This window comes from Porites lutea, chromosome 9, assembly GCF_958299795.1.
Source record: "Porites lutea chromosome 9, jaPorLute2.1, whole genome shotgun sequence".
NCBI classification, from domain to species: Eukaryota; Metazoa; Cnidaria; class Anthozoa; order Scleractinia; family Poritidae; genus Porites; species Porites lutea.
In genome coordinates, this window is record NC_133209.1 from 8,799,436 (window position 1) to 8,827,039 (window position 27,604).

General features: G+C 39.6%; 1 protein-coding gene across 2 annotated transcripts; it reads right to left on the bottom strand.

The window, feature by feature from the left end:
- Nucleotides 1-63: 63 nt before the first annotated feature.
- LOC140947641 (ubiquitin-like modifier-activating enzyme 1) lies at nt 64-27,407 on the bottom strand. Of its 2 annotated transcripts, XM_073396797.1 has the most exons (35): nt 27,120-27,407; nt 26,952-27,025; nt 26,105-26,190; nt 24,704-24,786; nt 24,416-24,550; nt 23,374-23,480; nt 22,840-22,930; nt 22,151-22,234; nt 20,836-20,884; nt 19,327-19,424; nt 18,768-18,860; nt 18,626-18,679; nt 18,357-18,419; nt 18,086-18,196; nt 17,216-17,317; nt 16,006-16,086; nt 15,547-15,702; nt 14,296-14,392; nt 13,250-13,318; nt 12,989-13,071; nt 11,828-11,941; nt 11,255-11,319; nt 10,844-10,892; nt 9,242-9,388; nt 8,385-8,459; nt 7,476-7,539; nt 6,026-6,097; nt 5,315-5,371; nt 4,871-4,959; nt 3,907-3,999; nt 3,244-3,330; nt 2,843-2,947; nt 2,370-2,471; nt 1,646-1,746; nt 64-401 (listed from the first exon to the last, which is right to left on the bottom strand). In XM_073396797.1, exons 1-35 carry the CDS (start codon nt 27,231-27,233, stop codon nt 266-268), a joined length of 3,186 nt encoding a protein of 1,061 aa, XP_073252898.1. In that variant the 5' UTR covers nt 27,234-27,407; the 3' UTR covers nt 64-265. The 2 variants fall into 2 exon arrangements, with proteins under 2 accessions (XP_073252898.1, XP_073252899.1); XM_073396798.1 differs by lacking the exon at nt 2,843-2,947.
- Nucleotides 27,408-27,604: the final 197 nt, after the last annotated feature.

Here is a 27,604-nt window from a genome sequence, read left to right on the forward strand (position 1 = left end):
AAGGTCTCCCCCTACCCCGAGGCAACACCAGGGGTGAAAGCTCTTGAGAGGATAAAACAACTGTTGCACGTCAATTTCTTTAATAAAGGAAAGGTACTTTTACATAGTTGCTGAGTAACTAGAGAAAAAAATTGTACTAGAAATAAAATTCTCACAAAGGCTTTCAGCCGCAGTCAATCGAATTTACTTTCTATCTATTAGTTACTTTCTCCAAGACACATGTCGTACGACTGGTAACTAAAATTTGGAACCCCCGATGTCGAGTTTACCGGAAGCGATAACGAACATACGGGACCTCGACATCTTCTCCCTCCTTGTCATTGCAGCACAACTCGAGGACGAGGGCTTTAACGTAGGGCTTGATTCTTTTCTTGGAGATTTTCTCAACCGCTTCAGACACCCTACAGGAAGGTAAACAAAAAACAATACGATGAATAGCACTATACTAACTTAAATAGCGCCGCTCTTTGGAGCAAGAATAATATTCAGCAACGCCCGAATAAACGCCTCACCCTCCCAGCAACAACTCGCCAACTCAGAAGCAAGAAAGGAACTGGAACCGAAATGCGTCCCGCAATTGCTTCTGGGACCGTTACAGGGCACGCGCCGGCCAGCGATTGGTCATTTGCACTATGACGACATTTTACTACAACAGGAGCCTGACTACACCTACAACTAGAATCCTTCAGGGTTTTGCTTACCTGTGCAAATAAGGTCTTTCGTTGTTTAAGAAACGGTCCAGATGAGAACGATAGCAACAACAGCAACGAACATGTTGGAATGCAAAAAAGGTGCTAACTTTCCTATGGTCTGTACTTACTTCTGATTGACTTAATCAGCAAAAGTTAACAAAACTTTATAAAGCAGTACATATATTCATCCTTACTTTCCAACCATCTTCCATATAACAAAATCTGGTCTCAGTTTGAATAACAAAGAAATCCATTGTGGGGAACATGTAAAATTGTAAACTTTTCTTGGCTATTGTTTTCAACTCTTGTGATTGGTCAAAATCTTTTAACACACAAAAAACACCCTTTCAAAGTGGAGTGTAAATACATTTTACTGGGTAAACGGCCTTTATGTAGGTTTATGCATTCTCTGTGTAAACATGAGAACGTTCCTATGTGGGAAAGCACCGTTGCCGCATAACAAAAGAAATTGCTACCCACCTTACCCGGATCATTACTTAAACCTCGCTAGGATTACCAAATTTAAATTTGAAAGGAAAAGAAAAGGATTATGGTCGTAGTAGTAAAATGAAGCCATCGGGCCATTTTTTTTTCCCGTCCCTCGTGACTGTCCCAGAAGCCTTTGCGAAAGTTAACTCGCGCCAGTTTCTTTCTCGTTTCCAAAGTGGCGAATTCTTGGTTTGCAACCACGTGACATGGCGGCCATGTTGGGGGTCAATACAATGGATTTATTTTTTCTTGAAGAATTTACATGAGAATGGAGCTTAGTTGCCAAAAGAAAAAAAGTCTTTGTTCTTGACTACCAACATGACGGCCGTGACGTCACGTGCAAACCAGCAGTACACTGAGATTTACTTGCATAAATTTTGTAACAGGGTTATATAAGGAAACACCGAGAGTTTAATATTTTTGAAATTGTGGCTGTTTAACACAAGCAATAGCTACCAACATACTTCATGGCTAGTCTTTCCTTCATCTTAGCAGGAGGCATAAAGAAAGAATACAACATGCAGACGCCTTGGGAAATCATCGTGATTTCAAGTTCGTGCTCATTCTGAAAATAAAACAACAAATTCTTAAGAGAATAAGATCGTAAAAAACAAACACACACACAAAAAGAGAGAAAAGCAAAAGGAGACATAGTGATCAAGTGGGTGGATATGTTGTAGTTAATTTTTCATCTCCGGTAATTTTTTTGTTTTTTTGTTTTGGGGTATGGTAAGTATGCAAATGAAGTTGAAAAAAAAGAAAAATAAAAATTACCTGAGATAAAAAATTAACTACAACAGATACATTAGACTTTTGATCAGTAGGTCTGCGTTCAAGAGTCCCCATAGCACCGTTTCCTTAGCCAAGAAACGCTTCGACGCGTTTTCTCTCTCCACCGAGGCCCCACTTGTTCAAACGTTGAATAGCGCTATCCACTGGATAAATCTCGATTCAGTGGATAACACAATTAGTTTTTCTCAATACTTATCCGCTGGTGAGTAATTTATTCAGTGGAAAGTACTATCCAACCAACGAACAACCAGGGCCTGGTATATAAATGTGCATCGGCGACATAATGCTGGGGTTATCTTTGCCATGGACTAACCTCGATACCATTCAGAGATATCGTAATACGGTGTCGTATAATCTCAGTGACAGCCAAACCAATTCAAGTACTTAAGTTATTACCTTGAAGTAGTCGAACAGTTCTTTCAAAGTCATCTCCTCGCCAGCTTCTTTCAAACCGTTCACTTCGAACCGATCCCAGAGCGTGAACTCTACGTCGTAATACTGAAAATAACAATTAAAAACGTTTAATTCCAGTTAACAACCCATCCCTTGATGGAGGTTGGATGCCTAGAGTATCGAGGGGCTTCCATTTTGACAGCCAGCTCCAAGATTGAATACCGCCCCTTTCCCCTGACTGGCACAACCCTGCAACCCATCCAGGAGTCCGCATGCATAGGAAAACAGTGAACTTCTACTTGTCAATACGTATTGTAGACCTAATGTTGCGCAACAATAGAACCAGATTTGCAGTTTGGGTTGTCGTTTATCTTTACTAATTTCGCAGAGTTTTGGACAGAAACAACCAAATTTGTCTAAAATTCCCTCTTCAATGACCGTCAATGCAAACAAATGAATTTTAAAAGTAGTCTTACCTTATTCGCCGGTGCTTTGATAGGCTCAGAGAAAGCGAAGAAAGGCAGAGCAAGATTGATAAATCCGTTTTTGTAGGTCTCCAGTTTCTTGTTGCCTTGAACAATCTGTTAGTCAAATTGAACAAAAAAGCCAAGATGTTTTTAAAGCACATTACAGTCATTGACGGGTAAAGGATGAACCATTTCCCTACCGGCATCAATATGTAGTTTAACTTTTTAGCCTGTGGATGAAGTCCTATGGTGTGACTATTCAAATGAACTTCTTCAGCAGTACTTCCAGATAGCCGTATTTGTTTATTTGTGTGACCATTCAAATAAAAGCTCATGAAAAGTGCTTTTGAAACTTTCATTTTCTTTGTCAATTTTTCTGACGATATGAGAGGTTCAAATCAAACACCCACCTTGTACAATTCTAGTGCCACCAGTCCGCTGACCAAAGCAGTTGTGGTAGCAATGGCGGGAATAATCTTGCCGGCAATTAGCTTACTCTACGGGATGAATAACAACATAATCAAATATAAAGCAAATAAAATAATAATGGGAAAATAAAATAAAAACAACCAGATGCTGGAAGTTAAGGGGCACCATTCCCGTTGGGAACTCAGAATTTCTATTTTTCGAGTTAGAATGTCACCAGCCCTGATTTTATGCGCAGGTTCAGAACGCAGGAGCGGTCAAACAAACGTGGTGGTGGTGGTCGTCGTGGTGCGTGGGTGACAACAAAATGGGAGACTACGAAGAGACGCAGAAGTGTGTAAAACTAGCGCGCTTCGCGCGGCAGTCACACATGGACGCCTTTAAAAAAAAATGATATTCGTTATTTTGCAGAGTAGACTGTGATATATTTATATTGATTTCCATTTCCATTTATCACGAAAAGAAAAACAAGCAAAGAAAAATACAAACAAAAAACATCAATGTGTAATAGGTTCCTTTGGCCAAGTTACAACCTGGTTCTCAGGGCCTCTCTTCCTTCCTTAGGAGCTCCACGGAACGGGAATAAGAGAGAGCCTGGAGACGAGGTCAACAACGTCTATTTTTTCTGCGGGGATAGGGTAAGATACCTTGTGCCTGTCTGCTGGCGCGATGTCGTAGTTAGCTGCCCTCAGATTGGAGGCTGCCACGATGAAATCCATGTGGAAATTTGTGTCATCATCCTTTAACAGATCAATGAGAGGATTTATCACGCATATTTCAGAATTAATAACAAGCAAACAAACCATCGGTTCGATATGTTCCTTTAACGCCTTGAATAGCACATTTCCGAGTTGCTCTGAGCCTCTTTCTCAAAACGAGGCCTCGTCAGGGCTGGAAAAAAACTTGAATTCAAGCTTGTCCTTTGGGCAAGTAGCTGTCACATTTTGCTTGACCAGGGCCACTTCTTACTTGTCTTAGTTAATGATTTTGTTAGAGAATGACTTGCCTGACTCTTGCCCATTGGTCAACTGAGCTATAAAAGTCACCTGCCCAGCAAGAAAAACTACTTGACCCGGACTACTGGACAGAACGTTTTTCCAACCCTGCAGTGGTGCACAATTATTCACAGGAGCATGCGTTTCATTTGCGTGAGAATGAAAAGATATTTTCGCATACGCCACTTGCACATCTCCCATAATGCAACCTTATTTGCTCCCCCCCCCCCTCCACCCTCCCTCCCACAATTTTGCGTAAGCAGTGATTTCAATTTCTCTTGGGACGGCTGTAATACCCAGAAGAAATGAAAAACAAAGGTTATGCAAAATTTTGGGGGGTAAATAAGGTGCATTATGGGAGAAGTGCAAGTGGCGCGTGAAAGGACGAGCATCTGGACTCTCTTTGAAAACGAGGCTACAGCTATTTGTAAATGGCTTATTGTCTAAAGCACAAAAAGGATAAAATAAAACCCAAACGAAAGAACTGTTCGTTCATCACCACTTCATGAACGTATGGCTCAGTAGTTTAAAAAGCGAATATTAAATTTAGATTTAAAAGGACTGGACTGCTCCTGGAAGAGAATTATTCATTTGAAAGGCAAAATAAAGAACGCACCTTTTCAAAATCAGCAGGTGCCATTTTGAAGCCTGCCAGTTTGTCTGGTGTTGGTAGAGAGCTCTTTATCTGCTCAACGTCATCTCCCTCTAAAAATGAACAAAACATGCCTTTTAACAACCAACAACTATACTTCCTTAATAACAAATAGTGTATTGACTCCTTGTAAAATTTGTAAAAATTTCGGCGCAATTTCAGCTCTAGGACACCGCCAAACAGTCGAATAGTAACCTTCGTTGGGGAAAAACGGCACCCCTTAAAATTAGTCATGATATCTAATCGGATAGGTTTGCTTTATGTTTGTCCAAACATCCCTTACACGAATTGGATTTTCCTGAAAGGTGTTTCTCACAAGAACAATCGATCATTAGACGCCATCACCTAACGAACAGCCCAGACACAAAATGTAACACTTAAAATACTTTGGACTACTGAAACAATTACCTAGGCCTCCAGAGTTTTCTTGTGCTGCCTCCTCATCGGTAACTGCGATCTTTACCCCTGGAGAAAGTAAAACAACTTTTATCACGGATAATTTCTTGGGGATTTATAAGGAAGTGAATTTCAGATGCCTCACAGGGCATGCTGCACTTTTTTTGCACAAGCGCGACGCTTGGAGTTTTTACCCGATGGAACGACAACAAGTTAAGTGGCTACTGGTGACAGGAATCCTTTTCTATCGATCTGCTGAAAAGTAAATTATAAGAAATTTTAGCTGCGATCAGGCGTTTTTGTTGTTGTTGTTTTTTCAAACAAAAAGGGGAAAGGACCGCCTGAACGTAGGTTATAAGAATTATTTGTTCATTTCTGGACGTTTGTGTATTTCGAATGGAAATTGCAGAGAATTTTGCTCTCAAAGAAACGGCTGAGGAGCAAAGCTGGTTTTACCCAGCAGTAATTTTTTGCAAAAAAGAAAAGTGAAGGTTGAGCAATAAAAACGGAATTAAGACCAGTGCAAGAAAAATTAGAAAAAAAGTTACTGGCGAGTAAGCAGGGGTTAAATTGTGTGTTTATCAAACACGAGAAACAAAAGCTAGTTTATTGTAAAGCCGCACACGAAAATTTTACCCGGGTAACGCGGTTAACATTGTTAACGTGCCTCTCTCAAACGCGCACCCACGGGGGAGAACTCCTTTAAAAAAAAGTTCATTATACCTGATTTGGGTTCGAACTTTGGCACCTTGACAGTCTTGAGGCACTCAAGAATTAAGCTTTGGTCTCTTGATCCTACAAAGGTAAGATGGAAAAAAGAATGAATGATAACAACGTGATGAAGTAAAAATCTTTCTATTTTTGATGTTTCTTTAATTCTAAGCGCGCCTGAGATTATGCACAGTCGCCTCTGTCTTCTAAAGGAATGCAGTTTGTGTTAGGATAACCTCTTGTTGAACCACAGTATTAAGATGTCGACTGTCCACATATTGAAAAAACTATTGGACGAGGCTAAGCAAAGTATCGTGATTTGTCAGTGGCGAGCAGATCAATTATTTGCCGAGGCCGAAGGCTGAGGCAAATAACTGATCTCCGAGACAGTGACATATCACGATATTTTCCGAAAACCGAGTTCAGTAACTGTTTTATCATTCGATCACCCAGTTTGTCTTTTAATGAATAACCCTGGGAAGCGAAGCGATCAACCATTTTCACGCAAGAGCGATCGCAAGGAGAAAAGCGTGGTTTATTTTACGCATGAGGAAAAAATTATTGGCAGCCAAACACATTTTGACGACATTGCGCATGAGCAGACCATTATTTGTAAGCAGTTATTTTCAGGTCACGTGGTGGGCTCCTGGCCAATAAAAAGAAAGAAACATTCGCTTCGAATGGTATGCTTTGTCTAGTTCTGTAGCCTGGGTTGCAGCAGTGTCTGCGACGCATGCTACTATAGTTCTGTTGTGTTATGTCATTAGGAGATTAGTTTTAACTGCTACATAACGGGCATGGAATTGTGTCGGGTGCTTTTTTTCTGTTACTATTTAAGTCTTGTAATTTGTTGCAAAGTGAAAACAAGTTTGTAGCTCTAGATATTCTTAGAACAACTGACCTATGTAAGGAATATAGTCAGGTAAGGAATTTCTGGGTGTTCCTTGGTGTTGCCCCGTGTAAGAGAATCCGGGATCCGTGAAATTTTTGCCTGTGGAATCCAGAATTTGATAAACTTTTGCTTGTGGAATCCAGAATCTTGGGCAATGGAATCCGGAATACAGATCAAGGAATCTGGAATCCTACTAAAGATTGAAATCCAGAACCAAGTTTCACTAACAAAACAAAGACTGGAATACAGTACCTGGAATCTGAAATCCACTGCGTGGAATCCGGAATCCAAAACTGTGTTGGATTCCCTTACATGGGGCGAGCTGTGACGTAGGCATTGTTCAGTGTCTTTTCAATCTTTTGTATTACGTCATATGGTGATCGCAACCTTCCGCAAGACCGACAAACTACCGAATTTCTCATGTTAGCTGCACCTTCTGAAGGAAAGTTCGTGGGGTCAAACTTAGATGTAGCCTTATTTTAACGCATAAACCTCTCGAAAAGCGATTAGTAGAAGGAGTTACAGTCCAAAGATTGCCCATAATAAACTAGTCATAACTTAAACTCCAACCTTTGATTCCATACATGTACGCTCTCAGGTTAGCGGCAGCGACAATGTAGTCCATATGGGTTGCCTACAAACGCGAGAGAAATTTTCAAATGATATTGATCATTGATGAAGTACACGTTAAAATTAAATAATACAACATTTACAGGAAATTCAATTCAGTCAAAATTAAACATAACATAGGGTTGCAAACATTTTGTCTGAGAAATCAAAATAACCCAGTGAAATATGTTGCTACATCGTATTATATACACCACGTAACTACTAGCCTGCTACACAGCAGGAGCGTTGAGTGACGACACTAAAAACGGCTGAGTAGCGGACCACGTAACTACCGCCCATTTGGTGAAAGGGAAACGTACCATTCTGGAAGGCTATTAAACTGAGGTAGGCAAAGGGTGTTATCAGGAGCCGATTACTGGTGTTATACGGGATATAGAGAGGAGAAAGTGTGACGTCACGTTACCATGGCAGCAAAATGTTTGGATAACAACAATGGGGAGCTTCAGCAACGATGAAGGCGACGGCAACGAGAACAGCACAAAATCCGTACATTTACATTAGAAAAACAACAACTTTGCACGTGCATCACGCTTTTTGTCTGTTGTTACATGACTGCGACATGAAACGTCCTAATTTTACACACCCGCTTCATGGAGTAGGAGAACACAACACAGACATTTTCGATTTTTTTTCTAAACTGAGATACGGTCCTTTCGGATTCAACCCCGAAAATTTCGCCAGCATTTGACAAATTAAATAAAATTAAATAAGATCGATGAAGTTTGAAAGAGAGCGCATCCACTTTTTAAGTGACATATTGATTTGTTGCCATCCAGAAATTTCGCTACCATGGCAACGTGACGAAACGACTTCTCCTTTCTATTAGTCAATAGATCTCTGGAAACCTACGTCACAGGGATCAAAGTCCAGAGGGTGTGGACATCTCTTCGGGCCGGACCAAAATGGCTGCCCTGAACTTGTTGTCTGAAAAACAAACAACAACAGAAACAACATTTAACCCACTCCGTGCTTGAACGCTTCACACTGTAACCGTGGCACTGAAAACGCAAGAGGATTGTGGTAAACATAATCCGAGGGCACATCAGCTTCTTCAAGGGAGGAACAAGGAGGAGGAACAAGGTTATACTTTTTTCAGGATTATACCTGTCGCCACAGCGAAAACCAGAAAATCACCCACTCGTGGTAACCTCTGTATCACATCTTCCTTAGGGGGCTAGAGGCGTCGAGATTTGTAAAGACGATAGGGAGGGGGGCAGGGGAGGGGAGGGTCAGGGTAGGGGGAGTTTCTTCCTTTTTTTCTTATCCGAGGCTTGGTCGTTACTGGCCGCCACGTAAAAGGCCAAAATGGAGGTTTTTTTGGGGATGACATAGCTGATTGGCTTGAGGTTAGTGACTTGGTTGGAGGTAGATGAGAAGATCGGCTTTCCGTCTCAGTTCTTTGTTTGGTTGAGGCCCAACTTCGAAATGAGGGATGCCACAGCATTTAAAGCAAAAAAGAAAGGTTCCATTGAAGTTTAACCATATTACCTTTTGCTTTCGTCCCGGAAGTCAAACCATTAGTCAAAACAAGGCTAACGGCAAAACCTTTCTTATGAAAATGAGTTTTATTTGCAACTGCATGAGAATAAACTGAAAATCATTTTCATCATATCAATAGCTTTGCTTAGCCTCGCTTTAAAACAGAGGCTTGGGGAAATGGCCTATTAAAACGCATAGAAAGACATCAGTAAAGGTAAGAAACTCACCTGGTCTTTAGGAAAGTTATATAGCAGTTGTTTAATGGTGTTGTGGTAATTCTCTTGAAATTGAATTCTGGCCCACCTCACGCAGTCAGCAAATTCACCAGGTCTTTCATCGACTACGCACTTCTTAACGCTTCCGTATATCTCTACCTATACGTTGGCAACAACCGGTTACAAAAAAAAAAAAAAAGGATTAAAGGGTTGTTTATAGTGGAAAGTGCACTTAGCTTATCCAGCTAGTTTACAGGCACTCCACTCAACTACTTAGAAACAAAAAATTTAAATACAACATAACAGGATGAAAAACCCCAACTGGCAGTAGGCAGTCAGTTGGCTATTTACAAGCGTGGCCGAGGATTTCAACACGGGACTAGCTACCGTGAACAAATCCAGCAAGTGGCCAGAGCGGGACTCGAACTCAGGGGCTGCCGGATTCCGAGTCCGACACGCTGACCACTCGGCCACGCTGCCTCCCGAAATTTACGAAAAAAAATAGGATTAGTTAACCGCAAACCACAGATTTTTTTTTTTTTACAACAAAGCACTTCTCTGGGTTTAGCCTGAGTCTATGTTCACACTAGCTATACCGGCTAGCTTTTACGCCGGAGCGAAAACAATACCTTATAGTGCTTCTGTTCACACATAAGAACGGTGATTTCGGCGCGATTTCAGCAACGGAGCGAAGCGCCGCGCCGGTCTCGAAAGAGGAGCATCACATTTCGGATTGGTTCTGTAGCACACTTGGAGCAGTGTGAACAGGTATTCGAACCGTAGCGGAAGTGGATAAGTAGGAACGAGGCCTGAAATCCACTGAGACGGATGTAAATATTCCGAAATGAGGAATGGGATTTAGTTCACCAAACCCCCCTCGGCCAACCACTCCGGCGCGTTGTTTGATATGAGTGAACGACTTATTCCAGTTCTGCAGCGTTGCTGTTCACACTATAGCGGACTACCAAGACGATGAGCTATCCAGCGTAGTGTGAACAACGCCTGAGAAGAAAAGTCGACATTTGCCGACGCCACCACTGGTTTCCCCGCGAAATGAAGGTCCAATATAGTTGGTTAGGCGGATCGCAAAGAAATGCACGAGAACCGTGTTGGGACTGGGCCAGGGACTGATGGAAGCCTGGGACAAGCTAAATTCCACACTGATGACGCGTCACTACCCAGAACTATGTAGTGCTTCTGATTGGTTGAAAGGTTGCTTCAAACAATCAGAAGAACTACCCAGATCTGGGCAGTGACGCGTTATCGGTTTGGAATTTCTAAAGTCGTTCCTGGCATTGCAAAATGTCGGCTGATTTCTCATGCTACATGAGCTTGCAAAGTATTCTACCTAAATCAAAACCGCAACAGACACAAACGAACGCCATAAGAACTTTTGGAAAGTGCAGTAAAGGATAAGCATAGTACACAACATATCTACAGCTCATAATTAAGTTGAGTCAAACGAAGGAGTAACACAAGTACAACGTAAAGATTACTGACAAGCGTACAGACGTTCAAGGTGGTTTAACTATACCAGCCCTCTCAAATGAGATAAACAATTGAAGAGCGTTTTGCATTTACTCATGGGCATAAATTAATGATAACAAGACTTACAGCTTGCATTCCTGGGAGTTTGTCTGTTCTTTCAACGAATTTGGGGTCACTAGAGTGAGGTAAAGTGAAAGTATTTGATCAGTGTCTTTTGTAAACTTCACTGGAAATGTTAAAAATTGTTCCACACTGAAAGTAAATTTACAAAGTTTTTGTTGGAACACCATAGCAAATTAGACTAAAAAAAACAACAACAAAAACAACAACAGCTGCCAAGATAAACTAGATGAAAGATAATAGGCATGACATCATATTTTCGAGCATGCGAAGTACTTATCAAGCTTTCGATCGCTCTTTCGTGACCAGGAAACCTCAACAGCACACAAAACAAAAAAAAACAGTCATAAGAATTGATATCATCAAGAATTTAACTTCGTTTCAGTTGCCGATTACCCAGATCGCATCTGTACGTACCCAATATACTGGTTAACATTCTCTGCGGGGATAGTGAACTCTCCCTCAAACGCATCTCTAGCCCACTGAAAAATTTCAAGCCATGTTTACAGTTATTAATCAAAATTTTACAATCTAATGAGTACATAATAAATGATAACTTCAACTAGACAGCAAGGCCTACACGACACATGACCACAATAGAGGCGTTTGTTAATACTCCGGTTGCAAGAAACTCCTTTATTTCGGCTCGACATTCCAGCGCTAATTAGTTAATATCACGTGAAATCACAAAACTGCTATGGCAATGTTTCATACATCCCAGTGGTCGGGATCTACGATGATACGGATGAAGATGTCAAGGCATTAACAGATGCTGCTAATCAGCAAGATGAATTACAAGGGGCTATATTTAATCAAACTTTAGCCAAAATGTATGCTTTACACTTTTCAACGCTTGAAGATCTCAGCCTGGACAGTCCTGATTGCAGTGAAATTCCCAGACTGTTCTGGCTAGTCAATTCTTAGTAACAGCGAGCCTAAGCTCCACACCAACCACCTTCAATAACCGTTACACAGAACTATGGTTCATACCTGTAGGGTATGTTCGATAGCATTTGGAAAATTCTTCAACGTACAAATGGGAATTGATTTTTCCGGTGGATCTTGTGAAGAGCTGTAAGATTCTGTTAGGCGAGGAAGCACAACCTGAAAAAATGCACGTTAAAGAATAAGAGCGATTTTTAGCTGCAGGTTTCGTGGGAAATAAATAAAAAAGTAAACTGGACAATGAACACAGCCCACGTGAAAAACGAAATAAAGGGAAGGGGCAACGGGCAAAGCGCAAAAGGGAAAAGGATTTCAACGTGAAGCCGATAATAGATTGGCGTAATTTTAATCCTCCAGAGCATATACCAATAGGAGGTTACCTGGTCACGTAAAACAATCCGTTAAACAATGAGTTTGAGTCTTGCAGATGCCAAAAATTGACAGAGCGCATTTTGGTCACGTGACCTGGTACGAACTTACTCATTTTAAGAAAATGGTGCGGATTTGAACAAACCAAATCACTACTATTTTGTTTAAGATATGACCCACTAATCGTTTTTCAAAGGCAAAATCATGTAACTTTCATTTTCATAAAAACGATGTCACATGACCTCTTAGTGCAAAAAGCCTATAGAACATATTTCCTTCAATGCTTTCATTATGGTTGTTTGTTACTTAATAAACGTGAACAAGTTACTCATTTCGGCACAACCAATCAGAAATTTGCAACGCCTGTTCTTGACAGGCGCCCCTTTTCCTCCCTCCCCAATTCCCCTCCCTTTTTCCCTTCCTCCCAGCCCCATCGCCCCCCTCCCCCCCCCCCACCCACCCTTCCCTTTCGACGTTCACCAGGCAGGCTAAATGAACCTATCTTGAGGAATGCTCTTTAAGCCGTTCACTAAACTCACAGTTAACATTTCATCATGTGTTAAACACTTGGTTGCGTCTGAGTTCAACATCTTAAATTTCTAAAATCAACGACCCCCAAAAAACAAACGTGAACTCCGGAATTCATGCAGGCCAATAACTCCTTGGTAACGATGCCCCAGATGGCACATGTAGCTACCGGAGAGTTGATTGTTTTCCTTTCTCGAAAGCTTGTTGGCAGGCTACGAGTTTGCACTCATACTGCAGTCAGACTAAACCTCATGGACTGAACAAGAACTACTGACTTCAGAAATTTCTTATTATTTTTAAAGTTTCTACCTGTACATTGCCCTTCGTTCCTAAAGTTCCTGATTCCAGTAGTGGCTTGTGATAATAGACACACCGTCTGTCCATGTACATTCCTGAAAAAACAAAATTTTTATGTATACGATCAACTCTCTTAGCTAATACCGACACCAATGGAACCAGCACTTGTTGTCCGTCTTACGGAGAGTCAAATATAAGGGGTTGTACTCTTCTCTTTTTCGGTCACCGGGAAGACATGTATTCTCAAAATAAAAGAAACAGTGGAATACTTACTGGCATCCACGTTGTCCAACGCATTTGTCACACCATCAAGTGCCTCAAAGAAATCATCATTGTATGTTTCTAGCACTGTTAAGAAAAACTTGCGATGACCTACCAAATAACTAAATTGGCAATAATTACCAAAATAATTGTAATTAATGGTCTAAGCAAGGCTGTATGGAACAAAAAAAAACGCGAGGGCCCTTGAATTAGCCATTGTTTCCCACGAATGTCACCTAGCCTGATCAAGGAGTCTAGATAGTAAAGCCAGCGCAAAGCAAAACGACATGGAAGCAACTTAAGGCGAGAGGGTGGGGGTAGCGGGGAAAGGGAGAGGGGGAGGGAACGTATGCAAACCCTTCGTAACCTATGGTATAACCATACGGTTGGATTATTAAGGAAATTTTCAATGCTCGAACGTCTATAACCTTGATTGTTTGCGATGCGACAGCGATGAAATCAGTTCGTCTTGAAAACGTGGTGTGGGCAACATGGTGAAGGTGGAATATTATTCAGGATAGGGGTGGAAAATATATCCTCACAATCTTAGCAAGAAATTATTGGCTATAAACGATCTTCCTATACAAGTTCTTTACAAAAAAAATGCACACGTAGCAAGCTGAAAATATGATAATGAGCCCAAAAGACAATCTATTTTGGTTTCTGGGAAACTGCCCAACTACCCCTCCCTTAAGACAACATTAACACTAACTTCTCATTTAGGGCAAAATGTTGGCTTGGGGAAGGGATAGGTGGGAGTTTTCCAGAAACCTTAACTGATCCAAACATTCCCCATCCCTCTCCCTCTCTTCCGCTCCCCATTTTGCGTCACTCTCCACCCTGTTAGCGCCTGGAACGGTTAAGTATTACCTCAGCATGTCTCCTTGCAAGACGTGAATTCTAGAGCCCACTTCTTCTGCTTCCTCTGCTATCTATAGGCAAAAGAGGGCACTACTCGTGGTCTCCCTCGGCTAATAGCTATCACTTGACTGGCCAATTAGAGTGTATTCATTTCTAAATTCATGTAATAGAGCATGATTGGCAGTGTTAAAGGATACTTTCTGTTTCTGGGCCAACTCTGTTTTGGTGAGCCGTAATATTGATCTCAGGATTCATTACCTTGACCGCCCTCGCTGCAACCTCTGATTTCAATTGCTAAAACAACACCAAAACAATGATAGTACTACAAGGTGGAAAGAGGACAGGCTGTCTGTAAATAATTCCATTTACGTATAAACTGCCAATTAATAAAACCTGACTAAAGAAACTGCGGTTTTGTAGTGTTGAGGCAAACCAGTGGTGTACTCAAAACAGTCGCTAAAAAGTTATTCCCTTTATAGAACAAGGTAGCCTGCGAGCAACCTCTCCTATTTGGGCGAGCGAAGCAAGCCGCGCGAGAACGGGCGAGCGAGAGGCGAAACCGTGCCTCCTCTGGCGTGCCTCTCACGCGTCGACTTTTCACGATATCCCCCGAATGGACAGCTCGCTCAAAGGCTAAGGACAAGGCTGGGTCTAAAACAAGGCACAATGTACATTCACGCTGATGTCAAACTGGTTTGAACGTGTAAAGAAGTAAAGCCGTACCACCTCCAAAGAGGCAACCACTGCTAGGGTTGTTCAGATCCCACCCACTCATTCCTCTCAAAAGTTTTGGCATTAGGCAAGCCAATTCTTGCAGGAGTGTTCACTCATTCATTCCAGGCCTTGATTGTTCAAATGTTGGATAGCACATCCACGGGATGGATCACTATCCAGTGAATAAGTATAAGGGAATGCAATTGCCTTATACACTGGATAGTAATTTATCCACCTTTTGAACAACTGGGACCAGACCTTAATGTTAACTCTAAGAGAAAGGGTCTTATTTTTCTTAGTGGTTAAACTGAAGTATCAAAATGTGCTCAAAGGTTTTTTAGGCAATAGAAGTAGCTCGACTTGGGTTGTTATACTCTAAATAATATTCCAGGAACATGAATTTGGCAAATTTTGACAGGAGCCCACCTTGCATTGTGCTCAATTCAAACAAGTCAGCACTCGGTTTGCAGCTCAAAAAATTGACTACATCATGAAATGTTGGTTGCTGAAAATATTTGCGTGAGTTGGATAAAATTTGACTTGACCTAGTTTATTTTTAAGGTGTGTAATATAAAAGTAGCCCGCAGGGAACAGACGTCTTTTTCGGCTCTTGTTTCACCTGCCGAGAAAATACCGGAGCCGAAAAAAGTGTCTGCTCCTGCAAGCTATTATAAAAGAGGTTCGTCTATCATTTAAGATAATGAAAGATTAAATATTTATTGCATCAGCCTCACCTGTACATCTCCTGGTCTGAAAAGAAATTGCCTGTTAAGGTTGGATTTTTCAATGGTGTCCATATCTGTGACAAACAGCTGCCCTGCATCACTGCAAGCTAAACCCATCATGGCAAAATTTTTGAGATGTTCACATCCAATAGCACCAGCACCAACCTGTAGCAACAACAATAATAATAACATTAAGACACTGTTTTCAAAGGAGCTGTTGGCTGTTGCATCCTGCAGCCACCGTTCTTAATTATTGCAATGATATTTTGCATGGCAAATGCTAGCCAGCATAGCAAGCATTACCACTCGAATTATTGCAAAAAAGTTGGAGCGAGAGCAAAAAAAAATGGAATGGGTTGGGGGAGGGGAGATTTGTTCAAAGAATAGAACATCATGTCTTTTTCCTTCAGACAAAACGATACTGTTAAGATATAGCACTAAATAAAATGTTATGGTACTGGTACTCACAATAAAGTACTTCTGCTCTGACAGCTTCTTTTGAAATTCCGTTCCAAAGACTGCAATTTGTCCATCATATCTTGATCCAGTCTAAAGAGAACATCATCATCATAAGCATGATTGTCTCTTACAAAAATAAACCCCAGAAGGTTTAAACAGCCCTACTGGTCACAAAAAAATCTGCACTTATCCTCAATTATCCCTTTCTTTCCTAATACATGTATGTTTCTCTGGCAATAGGAAAAATCCAAAAAAAAGTGATATTAATTTCACTGTTAGTGTTCTGTTGAGTATAACCAAATGCATGAGCAATAAAGAAACAATGGAGTAACTAAAGAAAGGAAAACTGCACACATTTGGCATTAGGGAACTGAAGTATTAAAAGACGTTTTTGAGTGACGCATGTCAACAGGAAGTGAGGCCTTCTCCCTTTCTATAATTATGCCTTGATGCCTACAAATTTGTATTGCCTAGTGTCTTTTCCCTTATACAGACGATTCGCCCAATAGTTTGTACCAAACCTAAGTGCCCAAGGATGCAAAAAGTCCCCTTCCAGTTGACGTGTGTCACTCAAAAACGCTGTTCCTTAAGCTCCCTATTAATGTTTGGGGACACCATTCAACGATTGGCATAACTGTCGACTCCCATTATATGACCAAGAAGCCTCATTTCCCTAGTGTTATGAGCTGAAGCCTTGGCCAACAACACAACACAACAATGCTCTGCAGTGGCAACACACCTAGGCCAGTGGTCACTAGAAAACTAGAGCAGTAGGAGCTGCAACCTAGATCAGCAATGCGCTGCAGCGGCAGCACTACCAGCCGAAGCCTAAGGCCAGCCACGCACAAACCCAACCAACTAAATGACCTCTGTACCTCACCTATCTCACCAGCTATATATGGAGCTAAGCAAAAAGTTCTCCTGACAAAAGTTCAATTGACTTGTAACACCATAGGATTTCATACACAGATTTTAAAGTTAGAGTGAAAAAAAAACAAAAAAAAAACAATTATGATAAAACGTCTCCATACATTGACGAGGAGTGAACGGGCTACTGTAGTTCAGCGAAATAAGTTTTTACCAAGTGAGTACAGGCGTATCTTCAGAGTTGCCAAAAAGGTTATACATTGTACATGCAAAAATGTTTGAGTTAGGCTTAATGATTATAAATAAGTTTTCACATCTATTAATTTTTATTCTTAAATATGTGTTATCTCACTTGTTGGCATGAGGCCTCTGATATTTCTCCTTCCTCTGGCAGGCATTCAAGACTATCAAAGTACAAAAGTTGAAAGATAGGACTAAACTTTCCACTGCAGGCCTAGAACAAGAAAGGCAACAACAGTAAACTTAGTTGTCAAGTGACATTAATTGAGAACTTCCTTGATCATGAGACAGAATCTCTGATTGATATACATGTAAACACTAATAATATTATTGTAATGGGCCTGCAAAATTTATAAAATAACAATAATGATAATGATAATAATGATGACGATGACAATATTTTCATTTTTTGTTATGATGTACTTGACAAGTTTTTCCCATTGATGGAAGCAAGTTCTTTAAGTCTGTCTGCAAAACAGCACCAAAATCCTTGTTCAAGGTCCCCACATACCTGTGTACAGCCAGGATTTGAGTACATGTCATGACTCACAGGTTAAAAATACCATTGTTGATTGGCCAATGAAGTTAACAGGAAATTTGAAACACACTTCTGATAATTCATTAAGTCCATTGGGGCCCAGAACAGGGATCTGGGCGTCGCTTTGTAGATGTTACTAACCGAGGTAAGATTACATGTACCTCTGCAACACAGGCTAGTGTTTAACCAAGCAACTGTTTCACATGACAAGCTAAAAAAATCCCCCTGCCACAAAATGATAGTTGGCAGGTTCATTTTTCATAGGGTTTCATCAGACAAGGGCAAACTTCAAATATTAGACTTTGGCCAATGACTTACTGTGCTTTGCAGCTTTGTATAACCTACAAATTAATGTACTGAAAAAGATGAGAATGAAATGGCCAACGCAGTCAAAAGAGTGTACTTGACCCAGGGGTGGGAAAGGTACACTAGGCTGACGTTTACCTTCATAACTTCCTGAGCTGTAATTCCTCCAATAACCCCCTGCATTGGACAAAGATCACCTCTTGCATTGTAGGCCAGTTGTTTCAGAAGTTGCTCATCAACTTCATCCACCTATATTATTTTTCAGTGAAAGGAAAAAAAATTAAGAAAGGAAATGACAAACAAATAAAGAAAACAGGTTTGGGGAAATTGCTCAAGATTACATGTACATTTAATAACTGGTTGAATATTTGGGAAAATATTTGAAATTTAACTTTCAGGTTTGAGTTACCTGTAAACATATCTTTTCTGAATTGAGCTGTTTGGCCAGTGAAATGAACTTTTTAGCATCTTCCTGTGTGGTGTGGAAACAAAAACAGTTAAAAATATAAACCTTAAGATACACCATTTCTGTGTATGAGTACAAGAAAATTACAGGTATAGGTAGCCATAAATAAGGGTAGATTGACCCTTACCCCAGAGAAATGGCTAGGCTAATGGGTAAAATGATGATGCCAATTTCATTCTATGAAGAATAACTGTCAATACTTAGAAAATTACCTGATTTCTGGGTCTAGGGAGAACTCCATATTCTTTTACAAACTTATGCAGGGCCTAGACAAAAGAACAGGAAAATTGATAGAAATAAATCAAAAGAAAAATTAAATTAACACTAGAAAACTATTTTATAATATTCACTCACTGCATATCCCAAATGAAGTTGTGCTGGCCTTTCCAATTTGCCAAAGTCTGTAAGAACAAACTCTGGTGCTGTGAGGGAATCCCTAAAAGATTTCTAGTGAGAGAAAGAAAAAGCTAGGCAAGTTAACAATCACAATAAACGGGTCTGTCATTAAACCCCCTCACATTCTACAGTTACAACAATGCAATGTACAAGATACAAACAAAAGAATTTAAGATGCAAAGTTTGCAACAGACAGTGTATTGTTGTCACTTTTTCACAGTTTCACACTTGGAGAAATGCTATTTTATTTACCTTTGCATCACACTGGTCACCATAATAAAAACAGGCACACAAACTAACGTAAATGTATAAGTCTAATAAAAAAGGCACACCGTATAAAGTTTTCACAAATGCTAAAGCACATCTGCAAGTTCATATATCTCCAGTGCAATAAATAACGATAATAAAAAACATCAGCTTGCATGGAACATCTTAATTATTTTGAAAGTCCTTTCATTATTGGGGTAAGAAAAATGGGAAAAATAGGAAGCAATGCAATTACAAATACTGTACTCACAAATTTCACTACTTTTGGCATTTTGACTTGACTGACTATACCACCACGTACATACTCTGAGTACGCACTAGTGTCACCAATACTGAATGTGTATGGGCCTATAATGAATAAACAGAAGTAGGTTAAGTCACTCTTGAAAGCTAAGATGACAAAATGCATGCAAATACATGTAATTAGTATATACACACTCAGTGATCTTGGTAATTCAAGCAATCTGATTGGTTAGCTATCTTGGACTATGACGTCAGTGAATATAAAGCAGAACAAAATCGCTGTCGTGAACTGGGTGTTTTTGTCAAAGTTTTATAGTAAAGCCTTTTTGAAAATACACGAATATCCAAGTGCTGATGACTTTGAAGGCAAGAAAAGACTTCATGGTGCTTAAACAGCGTGATTTATTGTGAAATGGTTTACTGTAGCTGACTTTTTGTACGCTCAAAGCTATGTTTTCCACTACAGAGGAAAACGACGGTCGCTTTGCCACTGTTTTGTGCTTTCGGGATTTTCGCTCAAGACCAATTTTGCCTATAAATAGAAGTTAATTTATAAAAAAAAGAGGAAGGCAAATATTTTCGAAAATTGTACGTGCCAGCAAGTTCACAAGGCAAAGAACTTTGGAGATAAACAACGCTCACCTTGATCGTAGCCGCTCTTGACAGCATTTGCAAGAAATGACAAAGAAAACTTTCTCATTCACGGTGAGTTGACAGAAACAATTAAAGCTCTACTTTTCTTCTCAGAATTGGGTAGTAATTTAAATTTTCAGCGTTTTCTTTTAAACCGTTGATCCTAAAGCTTACAAAACTCGATACAAAAAGATTAAAACTATCATTTGCCATGTCTGAAGATACTGTAAAGATCTAACTTTTGCCGACCAGTGTTTACGGCTTCTCATTCACACATGAATTCACCTGTCAATCAAACTAATCGTTTTGTCATGGTTTCCGTTCTGATTCTGTTGAGATAACTTCGTGTCAATATACTAAAACAATTATTCTCCTCAGGCTTAGTTAATATTGTTGAATAATCCCCTCGACTTCGTCTCGGGGATTATTCAACAATATTAACTTTGCCTTTGGCGAATAATTGTTAAATATATGTAGTAATGGGCTATGTGTCCAAAGGTGGATTTTAAAATGCAGTTAAAAATGTTTTTTCTTGTCGGCTGGCTTCCAAAAGGGGCAAGAAATGAAGTTCAATCACTGAGTAAAACCTGGGCACAAGTTTCAATTTAGGGTATCAGTTTTCACACTCATCACATGATTTAGTTTTTGTTTCTTGCCAAACAGTGTGACAGTACACTGTACTTTCCTACCCTACCACCCTTTGTTAATTCAAAAAAAAGTTTGAGTTAGCTTGACAAAAGTGTATCATTAATTTCTATTTTTCCTTTGTTTGTCCTAAAAATTTTGTGATGGTTGTGATTAAAGTGCTGTTGCATTGTTGCGTGGCATACAAATCACACTCGTTGTGTGAGAAATAATAATATTACAATCAGTCATTAATCACCTAAAACTTTTATTTCTCGAGGTTCACATTGATTCAATTCTGTCATTCCCTGAAACACAGAAAGAAACATTATGCACTCCGCGTTGAAGTATGAAACATCACACAAAATGATGAAAAAGAGGAATAATATAGTCAATATTGATTTTTGACAATTGGATAGAGAAGCCTGCTCAAAATTTTCCATACATTTATTTTTCTTAAAACAAAAACAACTGGTTTGAAGGCAATGTATTGTGAACTTTCCATTTTTTAAATAATTGCTCAAAGTCTTTAATTCAATAAAATTTTTAAATAGTGTTTTGCAAAATCCTTAGAAACAAACCAATACATTGAAAGAAATGCTATGGTTTCATTAGCCTGCAAATGGCAGACATTTCTCCTCCCTCATCGTCACTGAAGGAAATTTCGCGAGGAGGAATGTCTGCAACTCAGCAAAAAAATTCTATACTGATGATGTAAATCAATGTTTACATAATAAATCCAGTAGTCATGGGGTTCCAAATGCAATTTTACGCTTCTCCTGGTCGATTTTGGTGAAGTGTTGTGTTCATCTGTGAATGAGCTTCAGCAAAACTAAAATTAATGCTTCTTCTAGAGAAGACTATATTCCACAAAATATTGACTGTTTTGTTAGAGATTCATCCCATTTACATTTGACCTTTGCGGCCTTTTGTCTTTTGTCTGTCATTCGTAAACAATAGCTAAAACAATGAAACTACTCCGTCGATCAATTAGCTCTTCTGACCGGATTCCAGACAGATTTTACGTCATCAGCATGGAATTTCTGTCGTTGAGTAGCAGACGTTTCTCCTTGCAAAACGTCCCTCAGCAGTGATAGCGAGGAGAAAGGTCTGCCGTTCGCAGGCTATGGTTTCATTTGAATAGTAACACCACAGGACTTCCTCCACAGTAAAAGTGCTACTGAAGAGGTTTCAATGGCATTGTATTATGAATGGACACACCATGAGATTTCTTCATAATCTCAGTTAGAACTACATACTACATAACATGGATTTTGGGTATTTTGACAACAGGCTTTGATGCATTACAAGATGCTGTGTTTTCCAAAGCCGTGTTACATTGTTAACTTAAGAGGGTAGCATTTGCATAGCCAGTCAACTGATGTCATAGTTGAAATGGAGTTGTTAAACAGGTTTTCCATGTGTGATTTTGCTAGTTAAAAACTAAACAGGAATAATGGTATCAGGCAAAGACCACCTAAAGACCTTTTTCTTGTCAATGTTTGAACGAAATTGTAATTTAATAACTGTCTCTTATTACATGTAAAAATCAGGAGCTTCATGCTTATTATTACCTGAACTTCAGAGAAAGTCACAAAATCACCAGACTCATAACCATGCCTTTGCTCATCAAGACAAGTTACAACACCTTGCTCATCCTAGAAAAAATTAACATTATTTATTGCCTCATCCATTAGAGCTAAAAAAAACATTGCAGTTGTACAAACTAAACATTACTGCAAAATTACAATGTAAATACATACAACAGAACCAAAAGTCACAAAAATAAAAATTTTCACAACTCAGAAGTTTGACTTTTGAAAACAGGGTGCATAAAACCTTTTGAAACTGAAATTCGAGACTTTTTCCAGAATTAATAATTTCTTTTTCCAAACTCTAGATCATCAAATTAATCAGCAAATCATTGATGAAACCTCGGTACACTGCAAGCATACAGCGCATGTTATGCAGACTTATGTAAAAGAGTTCTGAAACTTCCTCATTCTGTGATTGAATGTTTTGGCTAAAGAAAAGAATAAGACAACTTCAAAAAAAAAATTCACTTTTAAGCAATAAAGCCCATGCTGCAGTTTTAAAACTGTAGACTTTACACTATGTTTCCCAGACTGGATTGTTGTTTTTTGGACTTTTCTCTGCCTGGTTTGCAAATTTCAAGACTTTTTTCAAGAATTCAAGACTCTCTACAAACCCTGTGAAAATCAAGAACAAGAATTGAGTCATCAGTGTACAGCACCATACATACCTTAGAAACAGAAGAAATCATGTTACTGACTGGCTGTTCCCCATTGGTATCTACCACTGTGAAACTCTCACCAAAATCACAAAATATTTGACTGAAATGGATAATTTCAAAACATAACATTCAGCTACTGCATCACTTATCAAAGAAAGTACATTTACATCTGGCTATCTTTCCAACAGTGAAGTCTAAAGGACACAGACGTTAAGGGATGCATGAAATAAGGCCCAAGGTGACTCTTGATGTATTGTTGAATTCTCCTTTTATTTCCAAGCATACATATAAAAAAAATTGAAACGAAAACCATTATGTTTAACAGAAATCTGGATAAATAGTATTTTGGTTTTAACTTAAAACCTCTAAATTATTGTGGAGCAACATTCTATCCTGCCCTCACCACCAACTATACACTTTAAATAAAACCATGGAAATTAATAAAACCATGCCCAGGTTAGCGTAGTAGTTTCCTTGTAATGCACACACTTGGCTCTGTCCCTAAGGCATCTTGAATAAACTCTAAACAGAACAGAGACTTACCCAAAAAGTCCCCTTGTATCAGCGATGATAAACTTGATACCCCGTGCATGACAGAAATCACCAACCCAAAGTTGCTCATCAAAGGTAGACTGTGTTAGCACTACAACCTATAGATATAAACTGGGAAATGAGAGGTTGCTCTTGCATTGTTTCTGCTGCCAGCTAAGGAGAATTGAAAGAAGATACTGTATATTTACACTTTGTACAAGTAGGTTTTTTTTACAGCACATGTACATTTGTACATACATGTATGGTGGTGGCGGTGGAAAAACCAAAACAAACCAAAAGAATTGATCACAAAAAATTAATACAATATGATACTGATCATCGAAAAAATGCAAAAGCCTTTTTCATATCATTGTTGGCCTGAGAAGACAGCCAACATTGTGCAAGACCATCGCTGCTTTCCCTGCGATATGATGTCGGAAGAACAAGCACCAAAATTCCATACTGATATCATGTGTGTCAATAACCAGATTGGGGTAGTGCTTCAAATTGGTTTTAAGCAGATTTTCCTCACAGCACAACCTTCAGATTCAAGTACATGTAATAACAGGACTTAGGTAGTAACATGTCATCAGTATGGAATTTATACAGACATCCCTCAGAGGCTCAAGAATTGTGCAAGAAACCAATTACAATGGTGGCATCCTAAATTGACAATTGTGCTTTCAGGCTATGGTGAATGGAAGAATCCTGCTCCGCTTCCCACTTAGGAAGAGGGATCTAGCCTAAGTAGTAGGCATCAAAAGGGATAGGGGATTGGGAGGAAGGGAAAAAGGAAGGGGGATTCAGGAGAGAGGGCTACCTTCTCTTTCCCCTTTCGCCCTTTTTTCCTCTATCCCCATCCTCTCCCCTTTTCGCACCTGCCACGCAGGCTAGGGGGAATCCAGCGATGATGATGAAGGAAGCTGAACTACATTGAACGAGTATGGAAACAGATTACAACTGCAAATTACACTAAATGATGGCATCTCTGACAGGTGATAAACGATGTATTAAGTTCGAGGATCTATGGATAACACTGTGCAGCAGTGCTTACCTGAAACTGTCCCAGGAATTTTTCTGTCAGCTGTTCGGTACTAACAGACATACGAACATAACTGTTGAGCTCAGAAATCCTTTTCAAAGATACCTCCGCTCTGTTTTTTCCAATGTCGTCAGCTTCAAGAAAGAACTATAAGAGGCAAATGAAAACAAAATCTCCATTACATTTTCCTTTAAACTCCTACATAATCAGATCTACAGAGAGTACAGTATGTGAATTAAGGAACTTGTTCTTTGTTTGTTGCTTTAATGAAATGAAGTTACAGTGTAGGTTAAAACTCACCTGAGAGGACAAGTCTGACATTTCAACATTTCCTGTATCATGTAGGGTAACTGACTTCACACCACCCAAGACCACATTTTTAGCTGAAGGTACAAGATAACAGTATTAATGTTAGTCAGAGAAATTAAGAATTTAACCACCAAAGAACTACAATCCTGGTCAAAACATTTGGGACACTTCGTGTTTTAGGTGAGGAAATGTAATTCAAGTTGACCCCCTCCCCCACAGAACAGTGTTGGGTGTTACAAGTCAAACACCTTTTACATATCTTGTACACTTTAAGGACCTCAACTTTGTTTAGGGGGGGGGGGGTGGGATAAAAATCTTGTTAAGGCTGTGTTTATGAGTGTGTATCGCAGGTTAGCTGCAAATTCCATACAAAACCAAGTGAAAAAGGGGAGGTGTCCCAAGACCTTTTGGCCAGGATTGTAGTTACAGTGACTTTAATAATAATATTTTATTAGGTCAATAATTTAAGGGTGATTTGTAAGGTAGAGCTTTAAAACTGACTTTCTGGTTATAATACACTGTAGGTACATCTATAGACCCTTTCATTGATACTGGACACGTTTTGTATTTTGAAAAAACAATTTTGCAATCCTGAGTCTGCTGTTTTCCATGGATTTGCTGTACATTTAGATGTTGGTCTAATAATATTCTAGCATACCTATATTTGTATTGGAACAAAAGAAACAAGAAATCCTGCCACCAAACAATTCAGTAAAAAAAAAAAGTTACGGGTTGACTGCAAAGACATTCTTCTTTCCTCGCTCTTCATTGCTAGAAAAGAATCATAGGGGATAGGGTCTGAAATTCAGCACCAAAAACAAATTTGGTCTGATCAATCTGGTTGTCATAGGGTTCCAGATGTTTTTCCTGGTCTATTGTTGTAAAGTTTTGAGTTCTTCTGCAAACAAAAATGCAAGCAGTAGCACAGGGTTTTTCAATAAGATTTTAAGTAGGTGGCAAAAGCTTTGGAGTAGGTGGAGAAGGAAAAAACTCACAGCAAAGGCACAACTTGCGAGCCTGAAGGTGCAAGTTTCTGGAAAAATTTTGAAATCTGGGCTTCTTAGAATGGAGCAAAATTAGAGTGTTTGGACAGAACACAGACTATCATTAAATTTTGGCTTTTTAAACAGCAAAAGCACATGAATACTCTACTCAAACTGGGGGTAATTTCCAAAGAAAAATAGGCAGCAAGTTCACGTGGTATAGTCCGCAAATTTCGCCGACCACCAGCTCTTATTGAAAACCCTGGTGGCAAAGCTCAAAAGCTTGTCATCAGTACAAAATTTATAGGGCCAAAACATAGACGTCTATCCTGCAAAATGTCTCTTGGAGTAGTAAGGAGTGAGGACAGACAGCTATACTTGCAGGGTACGTTGGAGGTACATAGCTTACCTATTTCTACTCCAAGACCTTTTAGTCCAGATATAAGAACATTGGAAACAGCCATTTTCTTCATGGCTTCATGGCCAAGTACATACCTAGACAAAAATATCATGATACAGTTTCTAACTGCCTGTATTGCACCAATCAATCATTGATTGGTGCAATACAGGCAGTTGACGAGACATTTTATCTATTGCTAACATTGTCACCCATTTTTGCATTGGTTGTCACATGCTCAAAAATAAACTTCCCTAAAAACTGGGTTCTGGTACTTTGCTTAGCCCACGGGCATTTGGAATTTTTACTGAAAACCCCGGTCTGAAGCTACAGTAGTCAAGCTGTGTTTAAGACACTACCTGGTGCCTTCGTTCCTGGTGATGTTTCAAACAGTGCAACAGGTATGCATCCACATATCGGTCGTTGGCGTGATTAAATGTGGCGTGGCTTTCGTAGCATGCAAAGAAAGCAGTGTCTGATAGCCCAGGGCTAGTGAATTTTGCTATCGGGCTAGTGAATGCTGTTCTTAACTTGCCTGATGGGCAAGTGAAGTTTTTTGAAGAAGAACTGTGAAATGACGTTTGGGCTAGTACATGCTACCCTCAGCTTGCCCAAATGGCACGCTGTAAAAATGACTTTCTTTGCACCCTGCTTTCGTCACTTATAAGGCAACACCGCTTTATAGAGGCAAAAAATAACCGAATGCACTAGTATCGAAAGCCATATGTGTTTACTAAGTCAGCTCATTAATAAATAACCAGCTGACTCGCCAGTATTACTCTCAAAACACTTTTACTATTGCATTTTATGAAACGTGAAGGCCATAAAAGGACAATATTAAAGGAATTTTTCTTCTTACAATTGTCGAGAGTATAGCCCTTCATCAATCTGCATTTGGTTCGCAGCACTTCCGTTGCTGTCCATCGCCATGGTCTGTTCAGATGAAAGTAATATTTAAAAGAATAATCATTAAAATCCAGGCATAAATGTCAGCGATCTTCAATTTTTAAATTCTACGTCGTTTTACCTTCTCTGTGGAATGATTTTCTTGCGAAACTGAATTTGAAACACCACCCGAGTTAGAAGTTTTTCGTTTTTTCGCTGGAGGCGCTTCAATCGTCTCCTCAGAAAATGATGACATCTACTGCACTCATCAAACAAAATATCGGTTGTCTTTGTAGTCGAATTATCCCTTGACAATCTGCAGCTGTTTCTAAGGAGCTAAGACAAAAGGTTAGAGTCGGCAAAACCCGGAAAACTTGCGCACGAAATTTCAGTTTTCCAACGTGACTCCGCCGAGAAAGAAAGAGAAAGATAGCTTAGCGACCAGGCTTCTTCAAGCTTGGTAACCACACAGCTTTCCAGCCCTCTGTTGTGACGTCAGACTTGCCATGACGAAATATTCGTCGATATTGACATATTAACGTTATTTTTTTCCCCTATCAAACAAACGGTTTTTTTTCTTCTCTGCTATTTCTTTTCAATATTTCTATGATTAACGCTTGAGAACAC

Coding starts and splice junctions, on each gene's coding strand:
- LOC140947641 (XM_073396797.1), bottom strand. CDS start 27,233: ATGTCATCATTTTCTGAGGAGACGATTGAAGCGCCTCCAGCGAAAAAA. Junction 20,885..22,150: donor TGACTTTCTCTGAAGTTCAG/GTAATAATAAGC, acceptor TCTGTGTTTCAG/GGAATGACAGAATTGAATCA. Junction 19,425..20,835: donor TCGAGAAATAAAAGTTTTAG/GTGATTAATGAC, acceptor TATTCATTATAG/GCCCATACACATTCAGTATT.